Below are 26,061 nucleotides of genomic sequence, written 5' to 3' on the forward strand. Positions count from 1 at the left end.
TAAAATCCACAACCTCAAATAGTTCAAATCGCTCCACAAAACTACTCCACCCTAGCTAGGTAACTGTTTCCTCTCCCATCCCATCTTTTAACTACAACCTTCTATGCATCTCATTTCTCCCACCGATGGCAAAGCTTTGATTATCTTTGTCCTACTCAGAACCCCTACCTTAAAATCCTTTGCCTTGTTATCCCTCATCCCACCTTTAAGGGCTTTTGAAAGGCCATCTATTCAATCAGACCCCAAACTCATGTTCAAAGGCTCATTGCCATTTCTCTCCTTCTCTGTCTTGAAATGTTTTCCACGTTCCTGATATGTGTTATATAAGGAAAAGATTCAATGGAATGAACTTGCACTGGAAATTAAATTAAAGGGTCTGATACTACAAACTGCAAGAATGGCATTTTGAGCAACTCCCCTGGTGCCCCGCCTCTACTTGCATGTTTGTGACCACTAATTGGGCAGCACACCTGTCCCTAGGGTCATTAAGATGCTAACCCAGTGAAAATTGTTTTTCCCAGCTGGCTAGAGACAAAGATATGGGATCAGTCCCACTCCCAATTCCTTCCTCCAATGGGAAAATCCAACCCCTTCTCTCCACACTTCTCCTGCAAGAAAAGATGGCTATATTTGAATTTGTGCAAAATTCTAGCTAGTGATATATCTAGAACTTTCTCCATGTATTCAACCTTCCAATCTGACATCATCATCAGAATTATTATATCATGAGGTTCACTTCTGCTTTCTAAATCAAACATCAAAATAATAAGAAGCCATTGCTGTTTTTCTCAACATCCCATTCAGAGTGATAATAATTGATAACAATGTGGCGGTGGGGAATTCTTTTTTGATTTGATTTGATTTGATTTAATTTATTATTGTCACATGTATTAATTTACAGAGAAAAGTATTGTTTCCTGCGCACTATACAAATGAAGCATACCGTACATAGAGAAGGAAAGGAGAGAGTGCAGTGTTATGTATAGTGTTACGGTCATAGCTAGGGTGTAGAGAAAGATCAACTTAAAATGAGGTACGTCCATTCAAAAGTCTGATGGCAGCAGAGAAGAAGCTGTTCTTGAGTCGGTTGGTACGTGATCTCAGACTTTTATATCTTTTTCCCGACAGGAGATGGTGGAAGAGAGTATGTCCGGGATGTGTGGGGTCCTTGATTATGCTGGCTGCTTTTCCGAGGCAACGGGAAGTGTAGACAGTGTCAATGGATGGGAGGCTGGATTGTGCGATGGACTGGACTAAGTTCATTAACTTAATGAAGTTAAAAACTAGTTCACGATCCTTTGTAGTTTCTTGCGGTCTTGGACAGAGCAGGAGCCATACCAAGCTGTGATACATCTGGAAAGGATGCTTTCTATGGTGCATCTGTAAAAGTTGGTGAGAGTCTTAGCAGACATGCCAAATTTCTGTTGCCCCCTGAGAAAGTAGAGGCGTTGGTGGGCTTTCTTAACTATAGTGTCTCTTATGAACACATAAGAAACAGGCAGAGAAACAGGCCAACTAGCACCCCCCCCTCCCCCCCCCCCCCCCCCCCCCCAACTCTCCCTGCCCCATACAATAAGATCAAGGCTGATCTGATCTTGACTCCAAATCCAATTTCCTGACTATTCCCCAAAACCCTGGTACCCTTGAATGGCATCAGGCAGCAGGGGCATGGACCTCAATCTGCTTCTGTTAGCACAGAAGCTGTATCAAGCTCATCAAAGATTTGAGCCATTGATGAATCAATGAATAACTGATAACTGAGATTGATTTCTCAATTCCACATCTGCTCTTCCAGTTAGAAGTTGCTCAAAATTCCATTTTGGCAGTTTGTGGTATCAGACTCTTTCATTTCACTTTTTCTCAAGTTCATTTCCTGCAATTATTTTCTTCTATATACCAGTATCACAGACAATTTTACAGTGTTACCTTTTATTGCCTGTGATTGTTTATATTTGTATATGAATGTGTGTGTTTCTAACCCATGGAGTGTGTAGGTCAATCCTAAATAACCCAGCAGCATGCCATTTGTAAACAGAAAAACTGGTTTATTTTTCCACACCCTTGCCCTGAAGGTTAATAATGTCTCATTCCCTCTTCAAACAGCACTCTCATACATGCACCAAAACTAGGTACAAAAATGAAGTTAAAAACAGTACTTATAAAATGTAATGGTTCACAGTCTCTGTTTCAATGCAGTGGGCGGCATGATGGCACAGTAGTTAGCACTGCTGCCTCACAGCGCCAGGGATCTGGGTTCAATTCCCAGCTTAGGTCACTGTCTGTGTGGAGCCTGCACATTCTCCCGTGTCTGTGTGGATTTCCTTTGGGTGCTCCAGTTTCCTCCCACAGTCCGAAAGATGTGCTGGTTAGGTGCATTGGCCATGTCAAATTCTCCCTCAGTGTACCCGAAAAGGTGCTGAAGTGTGGCGACTAGGGGATTTTCACAGTAACTTCATTGCATTGTTAATGAAAGCCTACTTGTGACACTAATAAATAAACTTTAAAGTTTAAACAATGCAGGCCTAGTGTTGTTTCTTAATTGCATTTTTACATCGTCAGAAGTGAAGGCTTTGAAATTGCACAGATTTCACGGCAGATACAATGACTCCCATCATCATTCTGAAGGACATTGGTTTTCTCAGGTAAACTTGAAGATGGAACCACATGGGGGGAGGGGGAAAATTATTTTTTTCTTTCAAGGAATTGTAGTTTGGTCTTTTTTTTAGACTGGCTGATCACAGCAGTTCACATGGCTGTGCTTGTTGGTCCCTCTCTAACTGTGTGGTGAAGTTCTATCATGGAGTTCTGTCTGCTCATAGCAGATTTCTATTTTAACAGGGAGTAAAGATAGCCACTGTATCATGCGACCCTGTAACAAATGCCAAGTCATCTTCCAAATCAGGCATGGTGACAACTTTAATCACAGTCAGAATCCTCCTCCTTTATGTTGTGGTGGTTTTTCACACCTTAGAGTTCTTATCAGTTAAGGTTTTTGTGTGTGAAGGGAAACTATCAGAGTCAATGGCATCTATTAACATTTATCAAGCACTCATCAAATTCTTAATATCTTCCTCATCTTTAAATTTGTTTTGTCTCCACAGGAGATTGAATTATGATTAAATCCACAAAACAGAGTAACTCCCTCAGAGTCCATTTTGAATCAGTCCATTTTTTAAAAAAGGTAACTTTTGAAATGCAGTTTTCATTGTTTATAATATTGTCATGACAATAGGAACACAGGTGGCATTCCAAGACAGAGAAGGAGAGAATTGACAATGGGTTTCTGAGTAAGAGTTTGGAGTCTGGTTGAATAGGTGGCCTTTCAAAAGCACTTAAAGGTGGGATGAGGGATAACAAGGCAGAGGGGTTTTAGGATATCTGGGTAGGACAAAGACAGTAAGAAGTTTAACAACACCAGGTTAAAGTCCAACAGGTTTATTTGGTAGCAAAAGCCACAAGTATTTTGCACTTTATGGCTTTTGCTACCAAATAAACCTGTTGGACTTTAACCTGGTGTTGTTAAACTTCTTACTGTGTTTACCCCAGTCCAACGCCGGCATCTCCACATTAGGACAAAGACAACAGCTTTGCCATCATTGGGAGAAATGAGATGCGTAGAAGCTTATAGTCAAAAGAGTCGGCAAGGAGGTTGATGATATTTTGGAGGCGGGTGCTACGACATAGAGTTTGCAGAATAGTTCTGGCTTCAACAGGATGCCTATGCGTGCACAGCCTGATTCAGCAAATAAGCAGCTAGAGAGCGGAATGAAGATGGTGATGAAAGAGGAGGGCTGTGACTGCAGTGTGAAAATCATGTGGGCAATTTTAACCCCGCTGGCCCAGCTGAATGGGTGTACCATTAAAAAAAGCCCATCTGATTCACTGGCCAATACAAGCAACATTTTTCACTTGCTTTCCTGAGCAGGAAAACAGGACATTTGTCAATTTCCAGATGGGCCTTTTTTAACTATGCAGATTGGATTCAATTACATTATTTGGGCTTCACTGCTACTTTAACCATGGACCTGAACCAGAAAGTTGTTGAGACTTTCTTGCTAGGTTGATCTAGCAGTAAGAGGTGTTGGGGCCAGAAGAGGTCCAAATACATGAGAGATGATCTTATTGAAGCCTAAAAGATTAAAAGTGTAAATGCTGAGAGAATCTTTCCAATTATGGGTATGGTTGCCAACGCTGGCCATATTGCAGAGGATATCAGCGGAAATGTCATGATGGACATCATGGGATGGCACGGTGGCACAGTAGTATGCACTGCTGCCTCACAGTGCCAGAGACCCAGGTTCAATCCCAGCTTCGGGTCACTGTCTGTGTGGAGTTTGCACATTCTCCTCATGTCTGCGTGGGTTTCCTCCGGGTGCTCCGGTTTCCTCCCACAGTCCAAAGATGTGCCGGTTAGGTTGATTGGCCATGCTAAATTGACCCTAGTGTCAGGGGAATTAGTAGGGTAAATATGTGGGGTTACAAAATATGGCCTGGGTGGGATTGTGGTCGGTGCCGACTCGATGGGCCAAATGGCCTCCTTTTGCACTGTAGGGATTCTACGGAAAGACAGTGGATGTGACGCATGGGAAGAGGAAGTGACATCACAGAAAGCTGGCAGTGTAGTGTGAGTGGGTGAGACAGGAGAAAAGGCCTTCTCACTGAGTGAGAAGGAATGAACCTGTCTCCGCTAAATTCCACTACTGATTCCTTCCCCTGCCAGTTGCTCTCAAGTGATAGAAATTCGCAGCGCACCGCTGTCTTCCCAGTCACCACAATTCAATCCAAAACTAATTAATAACATTAATAACCCTAATTAATCACCATACCAGCATCTAGCCAGTCTCAGCTGAGCCTAACCTTGGCTCATATTCAGCGCCCTCCCCTCCAGCTCTACAACCCAAGTGGGTATCACCTCAACTCATTGGAGTACTGATGATGCAACATATAGGACATTTGGGTATTTCCCTCAAGTGGTGTCCGCAGAGTTGGGCTTTCCAAGTGTGGGGAGTAGATTCTTGACATAGGGAAGGTCAGGAGAAACCAGAACATGGGCTATGATTGGCTGACAGTCAATGACTGATGCAGGGAAGATCAGGTGGTATGCAAGCAAAGCTGTGACTCGTGCAGAGAAGGTCAGGTGGTACTCGGCTGGGCTGCGATTGACTGGCAGTTTATCCTGTCACCATTGGCAAGAAGCTGACATGCTCCCAGAGTGCTTTGTTTGGCCATGGATAAATTGAAGCCAATTCTGGGGGGGACTCATAATCATTCCATGAGGGTTGACAACCATCGTCATGGGGTAATCTTGATCTGGGGTCATAGTTTCTAAGTAAGGCATTTCCCATTTAAGGGGGAGGAATTTTGTCTTTCACCATTTGTCTGTGGAATTCTTACCCCCAGCATGCAGTGCAAGCTAGGTCACTCAATATATTTAAGGCTGTGTTCGACACACTTTTGATTGACAAGGGAATCAAAAGTAAAGGAGGGCGGGGAGTTGCCGGGGGGGGGCAGGCAGAAAAGTGAAATTCATGCCATAAGCCATAATCTTATTGAATAGTGGATCAGGCTCGATGGGCCACATGGCCATTTTCTGCTCCTCTTTCTGACGCTCTTAAAATTTAAAATTTTTCTAGAAAATATTTTTATAAACTTACCTTATTGGACTAAGAATGTTTTTTTAGAATTCATGTGTGTAATGACGCAGGGATCCCGACTGGAAAGGAACATAGTTTATTCCCGAATGCAAAGTAAAACAAATACCGTATTGTACACACACTGGTCCCTGTCTGGGGCTACAGCTCAGCAGGCCCAGTCCTGGGTCTGCCATATAAAAGGTTCAGGTAATGGGTCCCAGCTGGGCAAACCATTGCTTATTACAAGGGGAATTCATGCTCAACAAGCCCCACAGGGAAATCAATCAGTGATTCCCCATGGACCTCGTGGAGATTATCACAACATGAAATGTTTAGGCCTCATCTGCCCCTCTCATTGTGAGGTCCTCCCAAAGACCCTTTGTTGTGATGCACCTGAGTTCCTGTAGCAGTGACTTCCTGTCACCTGGGATTGCGTGTCTATTCATTGGCTGGCTAACACTTCCCACTGGCCTCTGGAAGGAAACTGACTGTGGCTATAAAACTGAGGCATGAAAATTAAAATCACCCAGGTTTCACACTGTGCTTGAGTTAAAATCAAGGCTTGTGTTTTGAGTTTTCCCAACATTCAGTTGGAAGAAATGTGGCGTACAATGCAGAGATAAAAATGAAAGGGGTGGCATGGTGGCACAGTGGTGCCTCACAGCACCAGGGACCCGGGTTCGATTCTCGGTTTGGGTCTCCCTGTGAATGCGTGGGTTTCCTCTAGGTACTCTGGTTTCCTTCCACAGTCCATCGACGTGCAGGTTAGGTTGATTGGCCAGGCTAAATTGCCCCTTAGTATCAGGGGGACTAGCTAGAGTTATGGGGATCGGGCCTGGGTGGGATTGTGGTCAGTGCAGACTCGATGGGCCGAATGGCCTCCTTCTGCACTGTAGGATTCTATGAAATCAAGGGAAGTATTCACAAGAGCCTCTGTGTGTTCTCAGTGTATACTGACCCTGTGCTGAGAAATTATCTCACTGAGGGACAGTATTAAATGAAGATAGGAAGGGAGTCAAGGAAGGATCACTGGGGAACTATGGAGGTCAGCATACAGGGACAGAAGATTGTTGGTGATGTGCTGATGACTTTGAGATTGCTTGCTATGGGACAGGTCAGAGTGAAATCATAGGGAGGGCAGTCTCACAAAGCTCAGCCGTAGAGTAAAGAACTCAATAGCTGAGGAAAACAAGGTGGGAAAATGCACTGTGGCCACAGTCACTTTAACCAGTCCAGTCTTGTAGATGTGGGCAGACAAAAGAGATTCAAACAAGGAATTCTGGGACAGCTGGGTACAGAATTGGAAGATAACAATGCATTGAAGAACTGAAGGGAGATTGGTGACTGAAAGATAGTTGGAGAAATTAACAGTGTTTTGTTTAAGGAGGGAGTGAATCTCTGTGAATGTGGGGGTAATTTGGCAGAGAGGGGATCGAACCAGCAGGAAGTACATTTCTTTTCAAAATTAGCTGCACTGGATATTTCTCATACTCAGCATTGCGGATCACTCCCCATGTTACAGTTTGCACCCACACATGCATTATATCAGTATATACTATAATTAACATAATGTGACTCAAAGTTGTTAACCATAGTTTGCTCAGTGGAATTCACACAGTTAAGAAAGATTTATAATTACATAGCATCTTTCAAACCTCAGGACATCCCAGTGTGCTTCTGAAGTATAGTCACTGTAGTAAATGTAGGTGATTCTACAGTCTGGACACAGCAAGACCCCACCAACATCAATATAATAATAACTAAATGGCCAATTCTAGGCATGTTGGGTAAAGGATAAATATAGCCCAGGACACGAAGGAAACCTTCCCTGATCTTCTTTAAAATAGAGCATCTGACAATACAGGGCCTTGGGTTTAGCCTTTACTAGATGGCTGGCACCTCACAAAGTGATTCTCTCAGTGGATTGTCAAGGGCGGGATTTTTCGGCCGCGCTCGCCCCAAGACCAGAAAATCCGCCTCAGCTCAACAGATGTCTACATGGTCCTGTCCGGCACGCTACAACTCCCATGGCAGGCAGGACGGGAAAATTCCACCCCAAATCTTTGGAGTGAGACTTGAACCTATGATCTTCTGACTTAGAGAAAAGAGTCACTACTGACACATGTCTTCTACAAACACCCAGTCTTCAGATAGTGGAACTGGATGGATTCCAACAGGGCATTCTGAGAAAGCTGAGAACAGTTGTAGAGAACTTCATAGGAAAAAGAGTAGTTAGAAATTGGAAGATAATTGGAAAGAACAGACGGATTGAGGACTTCTTTTGGGGAGAGTGCTGGCGCCCGAACAAAAGGAACTGTTAATAATAGCAGTTAGTATGGGAGTCACAAAGGAAATTAAGGGGTAAAATTGAGTTTTGTGGAACAAACAAATTAGGAAAAGCATGGCAAAGAGAAGCCAGCAAAGAAACTGCAGAATAATGAAGATTAAGGCTTAACCCTTAAGAGTATGGCAGAACCCTTAAGAGTATTGATAGGCAAAGGGATCTGGGTGTACAGGTACACAGGTCACTGAAAGTGGCAATGCAGGTGGAGAAGGTAATCAAGAAGGCATATGGCATGCTTGCCTTCATCGGCCGGGGCATTGAGTTTAAAAATTGGCAAGTCATGTTGCAGCTTTTATAGAGCCCTAGTTAGGCCGCACTTGGAATATAGTGTCCAATTCTGGTCGCCACACTACCAGAAGGATGTGCAGGCTTTGGAGAGGGTACAGAAAAGATTTACCATGATGTTGCCTGGTATGGAGGGCATTAGCTATGAGGAGAGATTGGAGAAACTTGGTTTGTTCTCACTGGAGCGACGGAGGTTGAGGGGAGACCTGATAGAAGTCTACAGAATTATGAGAGGCATGGACAGAGTGGATAGTCAGAAGCTTTTTCCCAGGGTGGAAGAGTCAATTACTAGGGGGCACAGGTTTACGGTGCGAGGGGCAAGGTTTAAAGGAGATATACGAGGCAGATTTTTTACACAGAGATTAGTGGGTGCCTGGAACTCATTGCTGGGGGAGATGGTGGAAGCGGATACGGTAGTGAGTTTTAAGGGACGTCTTGACAAGTACATGAATAGGACGGGAATAGAGGGATATGGTCCCCGGAAGAGTAGGGGGTTTTAGTTAAGTCGGGAAGCATGGTCAGTGCAGGCTTGGAGGGCCGAAGAGCCTTCTCCTGTGCTGTAATTTTCTTTGTTCTTAAGGGCACTGATATTGCGAAGGGTTTTCCTGTGAACTGGCTCCAGTGAATGGAGTTCACCTTTGTGTCTCATTGACAGTGTCATGTAGTCTGACCAGATTTTCACACAATTTGACCATGACTTTCCCTTAACCGTACTGTTTTTATTGTTATATATTTCAACATTTTATTCACTTTGCTTGCAGCTCTGAACAAATTGAACATGTTGAGGGATCGCTCACTCCTCTTATTCAGCTTTATCCTTAAGTATTTCAACCCCATTCATGGAGTATCAGTTTTCTCTTCCATGAACAGTATTTTACACTTTGAATTCTCCCATTTGGAGATTAAGAGTGGTGAGGGCAGTGCCTGTTCCACCATCAGAATAGTGGGTCAGATTCTGTGCCTGGAAACTCATTAATTATGCACAAGCGAGTTCCCTTCTGACTCTCCTGGTAGGCCGGCAGCTGATTCGTCCACCTGCCTTCAGCTGATGGGTTTGAGGTTTCTGGTGCCATATTTAAATACCAGTCCAGCGTCCTCGGATCATTCTCTCCAGCCCACTGTCTTCACCAGACTACAGGATGTGAGCAACCCAGCGAGAAAAGGCCAGCAGCCTCAAGAGGAAGTATGTTCATTGATTCAACCACAGTCCCTCCCCGAGCCCATCACCTGCGAGGCGCTCATGCCTCTACCCACCACATCTGTAGTCTTCATCCATCTTCCTCAGTGATATGTGGTATCCCTTTGACCCCTTTGTTTGTGAGCCTTTCAAACAACCTTGTCAGGGTCCAAAAAACACCTTATAGATTTCATGAATCCCCCTCCTACAGAAACACCTTATAGATTTCACTAATCTCCCTCCCCAAAAACACCTTATAGATTTCACTAATTTCCCCCTCCCCAAAAAATACTGTATAGATTTCACTAATCCCCCCTCCCCAAAAAACACCGTATCAATTTCATTAATCCCCCCTCCCAAAAAGCACTCAATAGATTTCACTAATCCCCCCTCCCACAGAAACACCTTATAGATTTCACTAAACCCCCCAAAAACACAATATAGGTTTCACTAATTCCCCCTCCCCAGAAAATAGCTTATAGGTTTCACCAATCCCCTCCCCAGGAAACACCTTATAGATTTCACTACATCAACAGAGACAAAGTGGAAATGGTCAAGAGCTCCAAGTTTCTAGGTGCCCAGATCACCAACAACCTGTCCTGGTCCCTCCACACCCACGCTATAGTTAAGAAAGCCCACCAATGCCTCTACATTCTCAGGAGGCTAAGGAAATTTGGCATGTCCGCTACGACTCTCACCAACTTTTACAGATGCATCATAGAAAGCATTCTTTCTGGTTGTATCACAGGTTGGTAAGGCTCTTGCTCTATCCAAGACCGCAAGAAACTATAAAGGGTCATGACTCAAACCAGCCTTCCATCCATTGACTCTGTCTACACTTCCCATTGCCTCGGAAGAGCAGCCAGCATAATCAAGGACCCTACACACGCTGGACATACTCTCTTCCACCTTCTTCCATCAGGAAAAAGATGCAAAAGTCTGAGGTCACGTACCAACTGACTCAAGAACAGCTTCTTCTCTGCTGCCATTTTGAATGGACCTATCTCGTATTAAGTTGATGTTTCGCAACACCCTAGCTATGACTGTAACACTACATTCTTTACCCTCTCCTTTTCTTTCCTATGTACAGTATGCCTTGTCTTTATAGCGTGCAAGAAACAATACTTTTCACTGTATACTATTACATGTGACAATATAATAAATCAGATTAAATCAGTTGGGTCTTTACAGCAATTGTTGATAGTTTCATGGTCACCATTACTGAGACAAGCTTTATATTCCAGATTTATTAATTGAATTTAAATTTCTGCAGCTGCCGTGATGGGATTTGAACTCTTGTCCCCCGAGCATTAACCTAGGCCTCTGGCATCACCCAAGTTGACTAGTCTGCAGTCAACTGACAAATTTGTATTGATTTTCCGAATTGATTGATGTAAATTATAAACTGGGATGAACAACTTTCAGGAATACACATTGGATCTATAAATTCACAGCAACTAACTACAACAGAAGGAAGGTTCCTCCCAAGGTGAGGTATTCTCCCAGTGGAATGTAAGCCTGGATTAAATCTCTGGAGCATTTATATGGTGCCTTTAATATATCAAAATGTTCCAAAGTGCTTCACATGAACATTACCAAACAAAATTTGATACCAAGCCACACAAGGAAATATTAGGGCTGATGATGAAATGCTTAGTCAAAGAGGTAAATTTTCAGGAATTTCATAATGGAGCCAAGAGAGAAGGAATTTCACACCTAAGGGCTTTGGCAGCTGAAGGAACTACTGGGGAACGATTAAAAATCAGGATGCTCAAGTGGGCGGAATTAAAGATATCTCAGCGGCTTGTTGTGCTGAAGGAAATTCCAGGGATAGGCAGTGGTGAAGTCATGAAGGGATTACAAGACAAGGAAGAGAAGTTAAAAATCAAGGCCTTGCCTAACCTGTGTCAAAACTGGTTGTCACACCACAAGGGCGATAGGTAAAATGGACTTGATACAAGACAGGGCACAGGCAGCAGTTTTAGATGCCTAGTTTAGAGAGGGAGGCCATTGGAGGCCAGTCAAGAATAAATTGGAATCGTTGAGCAGATTGCAGGGATGTGATGCAGGGATCTAAGACAATGGCTTTAGTCTCCCCAATGTTTAGTTGGAGGAAATTCTTGCTTGTTGAGCAGTCTAACAATTCAGAGAGACAGAAAGGTGGTGCTGGGTGCAATCGCTGCACATGTGGAAACTGATGCTCTGTTTGTTGGGTGATATCACTGAGGGGTGCAGCATGTAGACAAGAAATAGGAAGGGGCCAAGGGTAAATCCTTGGTGGACACCAGAGACAAGGGTACGGGACTGGAAAGAGAGGCCATTGCAGGTGATTCTCTGGTTATGACTGGATAGATGAGAATGGAACCAGGTAAGTACAGTCCCAGCCAGCTGGATGAGAGTGGAGAGGTATCAGAGGAGGATGACATGGTCAAACATATCAAAGGTCGCAAACACATCAGGGAGGATTAGATGTGATGGGTTATTTACTTCTGCTACCATTATACAGGATCATAATTGTGACTTTAGTGAAAGCTTTTTGGTACTGTGAACATAGAACATAGAACAGTACAGCACAGAACAGGCCCTTCGGCCCACGATGTTGTGCCGAGCTTTATCTGAAACCAAGATCAAGCTATCCCACTCCCTATCATCCTGGTGTGCTCCATGTGCCTATCCAATAACCGCTTAAATGTTCCTAAAGTGTCTGACTCCACTATCACTGCAGGCAGTTCATTCCACACCCCAACCACTCTCTGCGTAAAGAACCTACCTCTGATATCCTTCCTGTATCTCCCACCACGAACCCTATAGTTATGCCCCCTTGTAATAGCTCCATCCACCCAAGGAAATAGTCTTTGAACGTTCACTCTATCTATCCCCTTAATCATTTTATAAACCTCTATTAAGTCTCCCCTCAGCCTCCTCCGCTCCAGAGAGAGCAGCCCTAGCTCCCTCAACCTTTCCTCATAAGACCTACCCTCCAAACCAGGCAGCATCCTGGTAAATCTCCTCTGCACTCTTTCCAGCGCTTCCACATCCTTCTTATAGTGAGGTGACCAGAACCGCACACAATATTCCAAATGTGGTCTCACCAAGGTCCTGTACAGTTGCAGCATAACCCCACGGCTCTTAAACTCCAACCCCCTGTTAATAAAAGCTAACACACTATAGGCCTTCTTCACAGCTCTATCCACTTGAGTGGCAACCTTTAGAGATCTGTGGATATGAACCCCAAGATCTCTCTGTTCCTCCACATTCTTCAGAACCCTACCTTTGACTCTGTAATCCACATTTAAATTAGTCCTACCAAAATGAATCACCTCACATTTATCAGGGTTAAACTCCATTTGCCATTTTTCAGCCCAGCTTTGCATCCTATCTATGTCTCTTTGCAGCCTACAACAGCCCTCCACCTCATCCACTACTCCACCAATCTTGGTGTCATCAGCAAATTTACTGATCCACCCTTCAGCCCCCTCCTCTAAGTCATTAATAAAAATCACAAAGAGCAGAGGACCAAGCACTGATCCCTGCGGCACTCCGCTAGCAACCTGCCTCCAATCCGAAAATTTTCCATCCACCACTACCCTCTGTCTTCGATCAGACAGCCAGTTACCTATCCAATCGGCCAACTTTCCCTCTATCCCACACCCCCTCACTTTCATCATAAGCCGACCATGGGGGACCTTATCAAACGCCTTACTAAAATCCATGTATATGACATCAACTGCCCTACCTTCATCAACACACTTTGTTACCTCCTCAAAAAATTCTATCAAATTTGTGAGGCACGACTTGCCCTTCACGAATCCGTGCTGACTCTCCCGGATTAATCCGCATCTTTCTAAATGGTCGTAAATCCCAGCTCTAAGGACCTTTTCCATCAATTTACCAACCACCGAAGTAAGACTAACCGGTCTATAATTACCAGGGTCATTTCTATTCCCTTTCTTAAACAGAGGAACAACATTCGCCATTCTCCAGTCCTCTGGCACCATCCCCGTGGACAGCGAGGACCCAAAGATCAAAGCCAAAGGCTCTGCAATCTCATCCCTTGCCTCCCAAAGAATCCTAGGATACATTTCATCAGGCCCAGGGGACTTATCGACCTTCCGTTTATTCAAAACTGCCAGGACATCCTCCCTCCGAACATTTATTTCCTCCAGCCTATTAGCCTGTAACACCTTCTCTTCCTCAAAAACATGGCCCCTCTCCTTGGTGAACACTGAAGAAAAGTATTCATTCATCACCTCGCCTATCTCTACTGACTCCATACACAAGTTCCCACTACTGTCCTTGACCGGCCCTAACCTCACCCTGGTCATTCTTTTATTCCTCACATAAGAGTAAAAAGCCTTGGGGTTTTCCTTGATCCGACCCGCCAAGGACTTCTTGCGTCCCCTCCTAGCTCTCCTAAGCCCCTTTTTCAGCTCATTCCTTGCTGACTTGTAACCCTCAATCGAGCCATCTGAACCTTGTTTCCTCATCCCTACATAAGCTTCCCTCTTCCTTTTCACAAGACATTCCACCTCTTTCGTGAACCATGGTTCCCTCACTCGGCCATTTCCTCCCTGTGGCATGGACAGCGATTGACAATGGCATGCTTAAAATACTACAACAGTTACAAGTGTTATACACTATATAATGGATCATTTGCAAAATATTTAACTTAGGTTTAATATTTATGTCAAAAGCAGCATTTGTTCTTTTATATTAAATTATATATTTAACTCCCAAAAATTAAATGGACATATTAATAACCTTGACAATGATCTGGTTTTATTCAGTAACATGAATGTGTTGCATATTATTAAAGGTCTTCAATAATTTACAGCTTTCTGCATTCACACATTCCCATAATTTGTTTACAATGGTTGCTCAAATTACACCCATTTTGTCGGGAATCAGTGGTGGGCAGCCACCTATCGGATACAATCTTACTGCTTATTCACACTCAGGAAACAGTAGGAGCACACAATTGTTTACTTTGAATTAGTTTCTGAATGTTCTTTAACCCATCATCAGGTGCACAAAGGCAAATGAGAATCGCCGTTCAAGCAGTGATAGGGGCAAGAATCCTGATGGCCAAACCTGCAAAGGTTTCATGTTACAAGTATGAATTTCTTCCACGCAAACCTATTGGGTCAATTCCTGCCAACCATGATGAAAGCCATTTAAACAATGGAGCTTTATATAAATTGTATTGAGTTAAAATTCCGCTTTTATGAGTAAAATAATGCTTTAAGGGTCAAGTGGGATTTTATTGGTTCAAATAAGATTTTTCTTTAGAAAACCAGAACTGCTTCCATACACTCTAAATATTACTTCTAATCGACATTTGTGGCTCTCAAATTCTAATCACGGGGTTCAAAGATTTTGATGCACTTGGGGAGATGGCTCAGAAATTTCGGAGCAGTGCTATGAAATGAACTAAACGTTCATAGAATCCCTACAGTACAGAAAGAGGCCATTCAGCCCATCGAGTCTGCACCGACCACAATCCCACCCAGGCCCTACCCCCATATGCCTACATATAACCTACGCATCTCAGGACACTAAGGGCAATTTTTAGCATGGCCAATCAACCTAACCTGCACATCTTTGGACTGTGGGAGGAAACCGGAGCACCCGGAGGAAACCCACGCAGACACGAGGAGAATGTGCAAACTCCACACAGACAGTGACCTAAGCCGGGAATTGAACCCAGGTCCCTGGAGCTGTGAAGCAGCAGTGCTAACCACTGTGCTACCGTGTCGCCCCGTTCAATGAACTAAAATTTCACTGATCGCCAAGCCGGCGGATCCCAGTTTTCTGCCCGGACGTAGCCCTCTGAAATGCGTCCAGCTCCGAAACGTTCGTTAATTTGGAAAAATTCAGGTTTTTGAATTTGCATTCCAGCGGATCCGAGGTGAGAATTCAACAGGTGCCGTCTTGAGAATAGGGAATGAGAATATCGCTCCCTCTATTTTGCTGTGTGTGCCATTGCAGGGTGAACGCCGGCATCTCCACATCATTGCAGGGTAGCCAGTCTTAAGAAAAAATACATTATGCGACGTCTGATAAATTCTGCCTTAAACTCCATTCTTTATTCCACCCCGGGTGTCCTGAATGCTGGAAATCACCAACACGAGATTACCTCCCCCCCCCCCCCCCCCCCCAAGCAGTTGAAGGAATAATCTTCCCTCTGTCAATATTTTACAGTGACCAGCTGGACAGAAAACTTTAGGCTGTACATGGTTGACAACAGGCAAGTGAATGGTTGCATAAGGGAGATTGGGACAATACATTCTAAACTCGACTTTTAGATCATAGGGAAATAACACCTCCTCCAATCACACATCTATCGCCTTCCTTTGAACAGTGCCTAGGTCAAAATTCTGGAAGCTAATTACTTCCCACACGGATTCACCAGGCTTGAGAAGACCTTCACGATAAGCCTGCAGTCGTTCAGAAAGAATGCCCACCTTCAGAGAGGTGACAGTTTTGGCATTCCCCACACACAACCCGGGGACAGGCAAATCAAGTAAATCCAGCGTATGAGTAAGAAATAAAGGGAACGCAAACTGTTAAAAAAGGATCACTCCAGGTAAACTTAATACTAGACTATTTTCCCCAGATATTATTCCACAACACCCGCTTTAACTTAATAAGGCGTCTGAGAAACAACGTGTATTTGTATATCATTTGATCGCTTGCCATGCAGTTTACAATCATTAACTATGTGCAAAAAATCTCGCACAAAATCTATGAAGGACTTTATTTACATTTGCAAAAGATGTCACTGACATTTAGCTACCCGACAGGACAAAGTTTACTGCCACACCCACACGATCTACAACCCCACCCAAACTGTATGAAGACCGTGTTCCACAACGTTGTGGACTTGCTACACCGAAATTAATTGCGCAAATCTTTTAAAAAGCGTTCTACCCCCCCCCCCCCCCCCCGTAAATTTGATTCAATGGTCCTCGGTTAATTTAAAATCTGCATGAGGATGAGATTCATACAACTTGCACAGTGAAATCTGGATATCTCAGGGACTTCGGTTGGATTGTCGTTGCAACAATTTAAACATAGCTAAACCCAACTGTGTGACTGGATCGATCAAATCTGCCAGCACCACGTCTTAAGTATGCTCAAAACTTACAAGTTGGCGTCTTCGGAAAATGTTAACCGTTTCTTCGAAGCAAATACGTATTAAAATATGCAATTATTTAAGATCTACCTGGCGAACCTGGCGTTTGGGGATAGGAAAACTCCAAAGGAAAGTCTGTACAAGGTTAAGTATGGTTAGATGTGCCTTGGCAATTTTAAGTACAGGTTAAACATGGGGGAAATGTAAGACAGATGGAAATGTGTCCTTCTCAATAGTGATGCACTGTATGAAAAAGTACTTAATGCACTGATGGAGAGGGGAGAGAAAGCTCGAAATCAGATCCGTAAAATACGCAAGTCGATCCAATTATTTGGGATAGGAATATTTTTTTTAAAAGGTGTACGTTGCTCACCCTGGCGCCCTCTATAAATACCAGCGTTCCAATAATACCCATATATTTGGACACACAAAAAACTTCAGATTCAGTAACGTTTACTTCAAATTATAAAGACAATTCCGAACTGTGGCGAAACAAAGCAAATTGTTGAAAAGTAAAGAGGCGGAACAATTATTAGCCGGATTTTCGTGATGAGAAACATACACAGGAAAATCACGCTTGTACACAAACTTATACTTGTTTTTTATTGTTTTTTAAAAGAACAATTTAAACATACCCAACATTTCTTTTCTTCTTTGCGTGTGAGGCTGATCCGTATAGACCCACTCAAAATCATTCCGTTTCATTTTGATGCCCATGCTTGTCGGATGCTTAAAATTAACGTGTGTGTGTAACCTTTTCTGCCAGCGCTGCTTATGAGTGCTGGCAGCTCATTCACCTCACCTTAAAAGCAGCAGCAACAACAACAATAAAACCCTCTTGCGACGTACCCATGGGGGTGTAACTCCAAATTGGCAAAGGTCCAAGCAGATGAGTAAGAAAGAGAACTTGATGCAATTTGGGTTTTTTTTCTTAAAATAAGACCAACTTCACTACCAGTTGCAAAATGGGTAGGGGGACGGGGCGGGGGAGCATCAATTGAGTTTTGCAGGATATGTTAGCAGGAGTGAGAGTATTGGGTGAGTTAATGCAGTTCTGAAGCGTACGGTACTTTTTCAAAGGGGGGAAATAATCAGTTGCGCTTTGCAGGACATGTTAGCAGGAGTGAGGGAACTGGATGAAAAGATTGGTGTTAATGTAGCTCTGGAGTGCAAGTTTTTTGGGGAGGGGGGGAAATACTCAATTGAGTTTTGGAGCAAAAACAAAAGCTGCTGGAAAATCTCAGCAGGTCTGATAGCATCTGTGGGGAGGGAATAAAGTCAACGTTTTGAGTCTGGATGACCCTTCGTCAGAGCTGAGTTTTGGAGGTTAAGTTGGCAGGAGTGAGGGCACTGGGTGTAAAGACTGGTGTTAGTGTCGCTCTGGGGTGTAAGGTATTTTTATGGAGGGGTAGAAATGTATTGGGCTTTGCAGGATATGTTGGCAGGAATGAGGGTACTGGGTGAAAAGACCGATTTTAATGTTGCTCTGGAGTGTAAGGTTTTTTGGGAGGGGAAAAATAGTTGAGGTTTTGCAGGATATGTTGGCAGGGGTGAGGGTACTGGGTGTACAAACTGGTGTTAACGTAACTCTGGAGTCTAAGGATTTTTGGAGAGGGGATTAGTGAAATCTATAAGGTGTTTTTTGGTGAGGAGGAATTAGTGAAATCTATAGGCTGTTTTTTGGTGAGGAGGAATTAGTGAAATCTATAGGCTGTTCGGGGGGATTAGTGAAATATGTATGTTTTTTGGGGGATTAGTGAAATATATGGGGTGTTTTTGAGGAGGGGGTTACTGTAATCTATAGGGTGTTTTGGGGAGGGGATTAGTGAAATCTATGAGGTGTTTTGGGGAAGGGGATTAGTGAAATCTATATGGTGTTTGGAGGGATTGGTGAAATATATAGGGTGTTTTTTGGGGGTTAGTGAAATCTATATGATATTTGAGGGGGATTAGTGACATCTATGTGGTATTTTTGGGGAGGGTGTTAGTGGAAGCTATAGGGTGTTTTTGGAGTGAATTAGTGAAATCTATATGGTGCTTTTTGAGGAGGGAACTAGTGAAATCTGTATGGTGTTTTAGGAATGGGGTTAGTGAAATCAATAGTGTTTTTGGGAAGGGGAATTAGTGAAACCTATAAGGTGTTTTTTGGGGAGGGGCATTAATGAAATCTATATGGTGTTTTTTTGGGAGAGGGGTTAATGAAATCTATAGGGCATTTTTGGAGGGGATTAGTGAAACCTATGGGGTGTTTTTGAGGAAGGGAATAAGTGAAATCAATAGGGTGTTTTAGGGAGGGGAATTATGGAAATCTATAGGGTGTTTTGGAGGGGATTAGTGAAATCTGTATGGTGCTTTTTGAGGAGGGGGATTAGTGAAATCTATAAAGTCTTTTTGAGGAGTGGGATTAGTGAAATCTATATAGTGTTTTTTGGGGGGAGGGGGTTAGTGAAATCTACAGGCTGTTTTTTTGGGAGGGGGTTAATGAAATCCATAAGGTGTTTTTAGGGAGGGGGGATTAGTTTAATATATGAGGTGTTCTGAGGAGGGGGTTAGGGAAATCTATAAGATGTTTTTGGAGAGGGCGGATTAGTGAAATCTATAAGATTTTTTGGGGGGAGGGGGTCAGTGAAATCTATAAGGTGTTTTTGGGAGAGGGGAATTAGTGAAATCTATAAGGTGTTTTTGGGGAGGGGTTAGTGAAATCTATAGGGTGTTTTTTGGAGGAGATGAGTGAAATCTAAGGTGTTGAGGGGATTAATTAAATCTATAAGGTGTTTTGGGGAGGGGGATTAGGGACATCCATAAAATGTTTTGGGGAGGGGAATTAGGGAAATCTACAAGGTGTTTTTGGGAGGGGGGATTGATGAAATCTATGAGATGTTTTTCGGGAGGGGGGATTAGGGAAATCTATAAAGTGTTTTTGGGGAGGGGGGATTAGGGAAATCTACAAGACGTTTTTGGGGAGGGGGAATTAGGGAAATCTATAAGATGTTTTTTGGGGGGGATTAGGGAGATCTATAAAATGCTTTGGGGAGGGAGGATTAGGGAAATCTATAAGGTGTTTTTGGGGAGGGGGGATTTGGGAAATCTATAAGGTGTTTTTGGGGAGGGGGGAATCTGGGAAATCTATAAGGTGTTTTTGGGGAGGGGGATCTGGGAAATCTACAAGGTGTTTTTGGGGAGGGGGATTTGGGAAATCTATAAAATGTTTTTGGGGAGGGGGATTATGGAAATCTATGATGTTTTTTGGGGAGGGGGGATGAGGGAAATCTATACGGTGTTTTTGGGGAGGGGGGATTAGGGCAATCTAAAAGGTGTTTTTGGGGAGGGGGATTAGGGAAATCTACAAGATGTTTTTGGGGAGGGGCATTAGGGAAATCTATGATGTTTTTTGGGGAGGGGGGATTAGGGAAATCTATAATATGTTTTTGGGGAGGGGGGATTAGGGAAATCGATAAAGTGTTTTTGGGGAGGGGGAATTTGTTAAATCTATAAGGTGTTTTTGGGGAGGGGGGATCTGGGAAATCTATAAGATGTTTTTGGGAGGGGGATTATGGAAATCTATGATGTTTTTTGGGGAGGGGGGATTAGGGAAATCTATAAGGTGTTTTTGGGGAGGGGGGAATTTGGGAAATCTATAAGATGTTTTTGGAGAGGGGGGATTAGGGAAATCTATAAGGTGTTTTGGGGAGGGGGAATTTGGGGGATCTATGAGGTGTTTTTGGGGAGGGGGGAATTAGGGAGATCTATAAGGTGTTTTTGGGGAGGGGGAATTAGGGAAATCTATAATGTGTTTTTGGGGAGGGGGGATTAGGGAAATCTATGAGGTGTTTTTGGGGAGGGGGGATTAGGGAAATCTATTGGCACATGGCAACAAGGGCAAATCATGAAGGACAGGAAGTGGAATGAAGTCTCGCGGTAGTTGCTCGCAGCGCCCGAGCGGATGGTGGCTGCCGTTTTTTTTGTGTTGCGAGATTTGCTGCTGATATTTTCTAGTTAATTGTTGTGGAGATAAAGCAAAAGGGGGGAGAGGAGGAAAAGAGAAAGAAAGAGAGGGAGCCCCCCGCCCCAGCCCGGAATATTTCCCCCCCCCTCCCCAAAGAAAAGATGGCATCGGGCGACACTTTGTACATCGCGGCGGACGGCTCGGAGATGCCGGCCGAAATCGTGGAGCTTCACGAGATCGAAGTGGAGACGATCCCGGTGGAGACGATCGAGACCACGGTGGTGGAGGGCGACGAGCACCAGCCCATGATCGCCCTGCAGCCGCTCAGCGACGACCCGAGCCAGGTCCACCAGGAGGTGATCCTGGTGCAGACGCGGGAAGAGGTGGTGGGCGACGACGCCGAGCTGAGGGCCGAGGACGGCTACGAGGACCAGATCCTGATCCCGGTGCCGTCGGCGGGCGCCGAGGAGGAGTTCATCGAGCAGACCCTGGTGACGGCCGTGTCGGGCAAGAGCCGCATCAAGAAAGGGGCCGGCAAGAAGGCCACCAAGAAGAGTTACCTGAACGACGGGGGGCTGGACCGGACCGGCAGGAAATGGGAGCAGAAGCAAGTGCAGATCAAAACCCTGGAGGGGGAATTTTCGGTGACAATGTGGGCTTCGGGTGAGTGAAAAAAAATGAACAAAACCCTCGGTGTGTGTGTGAAAGGAAAGGGAGGCTGAGGAATAAGGAGCAAAGTGCGCGCATTCCCTTCAGCTCTAGGGCGTGTCCCGCCGCAGCGGGTGGGGGAGGGGGAGAGACGGTAAAGTGGCGATAATTTCGGTCTTTTCCGCCGCCCGGTTGGAGCTCGAGCGGCTGCTGAAATGTTTTTGTTTTGAAGGGAAGCCATGTTTCCCCAGGTTATGGGCGCCGCCATGTCAGTATGGCCGCCCGAAAACATGGCTTCCCGACGGGGGGAAGATGGCGGCTGAAGATGGCGGGCGGAGCCGGAGCGAGTGCGCTGCTGCTGTTCGGGCCTTTGGCGCCGCTCTGACCGTTAGGCTCCTCCGCTCGCGCTAGGCCGCATGGCGTAGTTCGACTTTCAGTGGCCGCGCAGCCTAACCTGCTGGGCACGTCGGGACGTGAGCGCTGGGAGGGGGGCGGGACGCGTTGATGGACAGCGGCGCCCAGCCAATGGGACGGGCGAATCCGCTGTGAAGGACCAATCGGGTGGGGGTGGCTGCCATCAAGTTTGGTGGAGCGGCGCGGCGGTGGTGGTTGTTGGGGGAGGGGGGAGTTTGCTGGTGGCTGCAGCAGGAGCGGAGAGGCTCCATTTCGGCGGCTCATTCTTGGTCACTTCTGCTTCCCCCCTCTCCGATCCTGCCAGTTAAGAGTTGAATCAAGTTCGTCCTTTCTTGTGTTTTACATTTAATTAGAAGGAGGGAGGTCTGGGCATTACCGTGTTCATTTTTTTTAAAAAAAATGTTTTTCCTAATCAAGCTTTGAAGATAAAACATTGTGATTTTTCAAGACTGTGTGTCCTGCGCCTTTGAATCGTGTTGTGTTTGGTGCAATGTCAATATAAATAATTCCCCCCCACACCTAAACGTTTGAGTTGTGAGGCAGTTAGTTGTATAAGGAAATTTTCCTCTTTAAAAAACTAAGCCTTCTGTATCTGAAGTTTTTGCGAATATAATTTTGTTCTGATTCCAAGTGAGATTTGATAAAATGTCAGAAATAACAGTGTCTAACCCTTTACTCGTTTTTTTTTGACGGAAGGCGTGTAGTTGTAAATATGGCAAGGTGTGTTTTTGGCGAATTGAAAGTGCATCAGTCCTTCAGGTTTACGGTGCAGTTAATATGGCCAGCAAGTATGTTTCCATTTCCGCCCACCGGTTCGCTTTATAAATTATAAAAGTCTGATTTGAGCAGACAATCTGCATTTGCGGACAGAACGATTGGACAAAATTCGACTCCGATCTTCAGGAATATATTGTGGGAGATTGTACAAATTCTAGGTTTTGCTGGTTGTTTATCTTTGAATGAAGTGTTGATGGTCAAGTAGGTAACTGAAAACATTTGTAGTAAGGGACACAGCAGATGGGTATGATTCAATATATTGCCGTTTTACGCGTGAATCAGATATACACATAACCAAAACTTCAGGCGATGTTCATGATTCTTTGAAAATAAAGTTGTTGATGTTGCCATTTTATTCATAATACTGACATTTTGAAATGGTGTGGAGATGCCGGTGTTGGACTGGGGTGAACACAGTAAGAAGTCTCACAACACCAAGTTAAAGTCCAACAGGTTTATTTGGTAGCAAATACCATAAGCTTTCGGAGCGCTGCTCCTTCATCAGATGTACTCCATCTGATGAAGGAGCAGCGCTCCGAAAGCTTATGGTATTTGCTACCAAATAAACCTGTTGGACTTTAACCTGGTGTTGTGAGACTTCTTATTTTGAAATGGGCCAGAGATTCAGAATAATTCGACCTACTTAAGTTTTGTATTTTCATCAACTTGTTGGATTTTTACTGCATTCATATCAGTAAATTTTAGATTCATAAAACTAGAATTGTTTGACATTAGAACAATATTCCAGTTTACACAAATGCAGCTGATGATTGGTACTCCTGTTCATTGTGTTAACTGCAAGTGCTTTGGATTATGAGATTCAATGTTTTGGTAGTAAAACTAGTCTGAATGACTCCCCCATTCCTATTAGGTTGCCTTTTCCCCTTTCCCAGACAAGTCTGTTATGACTGAATTGAAATTAAAAGGAAATAAATTACAAAATGGTATGTTTTTTAAATGTGACTGTGGAACTGTAAAGGCAACGTGAGAGAGAATGTAAATAATTAATTTCCAAAGGAGCTGTGGGAACCAGAAATCACTGGTTGGGCCTCGCTGGCGTATAGTTGAATTCTGGATGCCCCAGAAAAAAATCAGGGTTGTAAGGGAAATAGGGGAGTGGGGCTAATTGGCTAGACCTTTCAAAGCACTGTGGGTAAACATCCTTCTGTGTTGTATGATTCTATATAACTTTATTCCCAGTATGTAGTTACAAATTAAAAATTTGTTACTGCTGCTTTGCTTGAATAACTAGCAGTAAGTTGATTAGTAAATACTGCAAAGTTTTATTCGCTACTTAACTTTTAATGTAAAAAATACATTTTTCTTAGGTCTCTGGAATAATTATATTTCTTTTGGTAGTGGGTTAAGTTGGAAGGTGAAAATATTTGCACTATTTAGATGATTATTTGTGCTTACGTCAATTCCATTGGCTCAATTTGAAAATGTGAACTTTTTAAAGTATTTATTGTGTGGACAAAAGATGCATTTTTCTGTCTGTATACTTTGCTGTGCATCACAAATGAGGCAGAATGCAGATATCTAATCTGCTTATTGCTTCTGTCCTGTAGCTAGTTACATGGAGGTGCCAAGAATTGTCGAAGAGTGTGGTTTTCTGCTCCAATTTGGCACAAATTCTCTGCTCCAAACTGCTGGATTGATATTTCCTATACTGATGGCTCTGTCCTGCTCATGTCTGCCAATTCTGTCTGAAATCATTTATGTAATGGGCTTGTGTACATGAATTAAATTAACACGGCACAGATTTTTCTGCTGTACCCACAAGACTTGTCAAAGTGAAAACCACCTGGACAAGAATGGCTGATGATATACCCAAGATTGCGTTCCATCTAACCCATTGTCTGAGAGTTGGATCCAAATGCGAACAGATTGCCCAAATTGTCTCCAGGTTTTTATACTGTTGGCTAAAAGCAAGTTTGCAAATTTAAGGAAGGGAGGCAGTATAGTGAAGGTTCATTAGATTAATCCATGGGGTGAGGGTTGTCCTCTGGTGAGAGGCTGAGTATATTGAACCTGAATTCTCTGGTGTTTTGAAGAATGAGAAGTTATCTAATTGAAACACACGAGATTCTAAAGGGGCTTGATAGAGTAGACAACAATTTTTCCCTGCTGGCTGGAGAATCTAGAACAAGGGGCTGATCATTTAGGACTGAGATTAGGAGAAATTTCTTTGCTCAAAGGGTTGTGAATTTTTGGAATTCTCTACCACAGAGGGTTGTGGATGTGGCATCATTGACCACACAGTATTTAAGGCTGAGACATATATTTAATCTCAGAAAATTGATAGATATGGGAAGTGGATGGGAAAGTAGACACCCAGGATCATTGAATGATGAATCAGCTTCGATGGGCCATATGGCTTTCTCCTGTTCCTTTTTTTTCTTTCATTAATCATTTCAGTCAGCAAATAACTTTTCATCCTAATTCTCAGGAATAACATACCCCATTCCCTCTAGACGATATGCTCTGAAAGATTTTGATATCTGTCTGAAAATATAAATCCAAACAATTATAGTTTTGTGAAGGGTGTAATTTGAGGTTACACTGCTGCAGATAAATCTCTAGTTCTGGACCATAGATACCATTGTTGTCTGATTGGATTTGTGCTGAGTTTTCAGTTTATCTAGGCAAAAACCGGGCTTTGCATTTTTCCTTTCATCATTTCAATTTTACTGTTGAACTAAATTGTGTTGTTGCTGCAAGTTTACTATATCCCTTACCTGTATCTTTTTGCCTCTGTTTTCTCTTGCTAGTTGGACTACTTTGTCAAACCCCTTCATAATTTTGACTATATTTTACTAAATCCATCCTTAACCACCTTTGCTGTAAAGGCATTAATTCCAGCTTCGCTAGCTTATCCGCAAAACTGAAGTCCCTCATCTTTGTTACCATTCCAGTGAATGCTAGAATCCTCTCCAAGACCTTGATTGATATCCTTCCTAAGGTGTGGTACATAGAATTGGATAGTGTACTGCAGTTGAGTCCTATCCATATATACAGATTTATATACATAGATTTAGTATAACATTTTTGCATTTGTACTATATACCTTTAATTATAAATCTATAGATCCTTTGTTTTTTAATAGCTTTATCAAGTTGTCCTGTCACCATCAAACATTTTATGAATGTGAACCCCAAGGTGTGTCTGTTCTGTACCCCCTTTAAAATTGTAGCATTGTTTCAAAATACAGTACTTCATACTCTGTTAAATATGTGTCCATCCATTTCCGTAGTCTTGCATTATTTGCTACTCTTCTCCATCCATGTTTATTCCATTTTGTTTTGTTTTAGCTACAAACTTTGAAATTATGCCTCCTCAAACCAAGTTTAGGTCATAATGTCGTAATCCTAATACCAGCCCTTGTGGAACACCACTGTAAAATCCCCTCTAGTTTTTGAACAACTGTTCATCACTGCTTTCTGATTTGTTTCCAAGCCAACTTACTACCATGATGGCTTTGCTCCTTTACTCTCATGGGCATCAATTTTGTTAGCAAGTCCATTATCTGACACTTTATCAAACTCCAGATACACAACAACAACTGCGTGACCTGCATCAACCTTGTTATTTCAGTCAAGTTTGGCAGATGTGATTTGTCTTTTAAGAAATTTGTGTTGGTTGTGATTAACCTGTCTTTTTCCAAGTAATAATTTTGTTTAGAATTATGGGCTGTAGAAGTTT

At 43.4% G+C, this 26,061-nt stretch overlaps 2 protein-coding genes across 2 annotated transcripts in view; one reads left to right on the forward strand and one right to left on the reverse strand.

Annotated features, from left to right (window-relative positions):
• Nucleotides 1-17,318, reverse strand: part of degs2 (delta(4)-desaturase, sphingolipid 2) — a 64,834-nt gene extending 47,516 nt beyond the window's left edge. The window contains exon 1 of the mRNA XM_078234110.1: nucleotides 17,210-17,318. Coding sequence (XP_078090236.1) covers nucleotides 17,210-17,291 — 82 coding nt within the window. The 5' untranslated portion in view covers nucleotides 17,292-17,318. The remainder of the gene's footprint in view (nucleotides 1-17,209) is intronic.
• Nucleotides 17,319-20,462: 3,144 nt separating this feature from the next.
• yy1a (YY1 transcription factor a) overlaps nucleotides 20,463-26,061 on the forward strand; it is a 28,577-nt gene continuing 22,978 nt past the window's right edge. The window contains exon 1 of the mRNA XM_078234111.1: nucleotides 20,463-21,183. Coding sequence (XP_078090237.1) covers nucleotides 20,682-21,183 — 502 coding nt within the window. The 5' untranslated portion in view covers nucleotides 20,463-20,681. The remainder of the gene's footprint in view (nucleotides 21,184-26,061) is intronic.

This window comes from Mustelus asterias, chromosome 18 (genome assembly GCF_964213995.1).
Source record: "Mustelus asterias chromosome 18, sMusAst1.hap1.1, whole genome shotgun sequence".
NCBI lineage: Eukaryota > Metazoa > Chordata > Chondrichthyes > Carcharhiniformes > Triakidae > Mustelus > Mustelus asterias.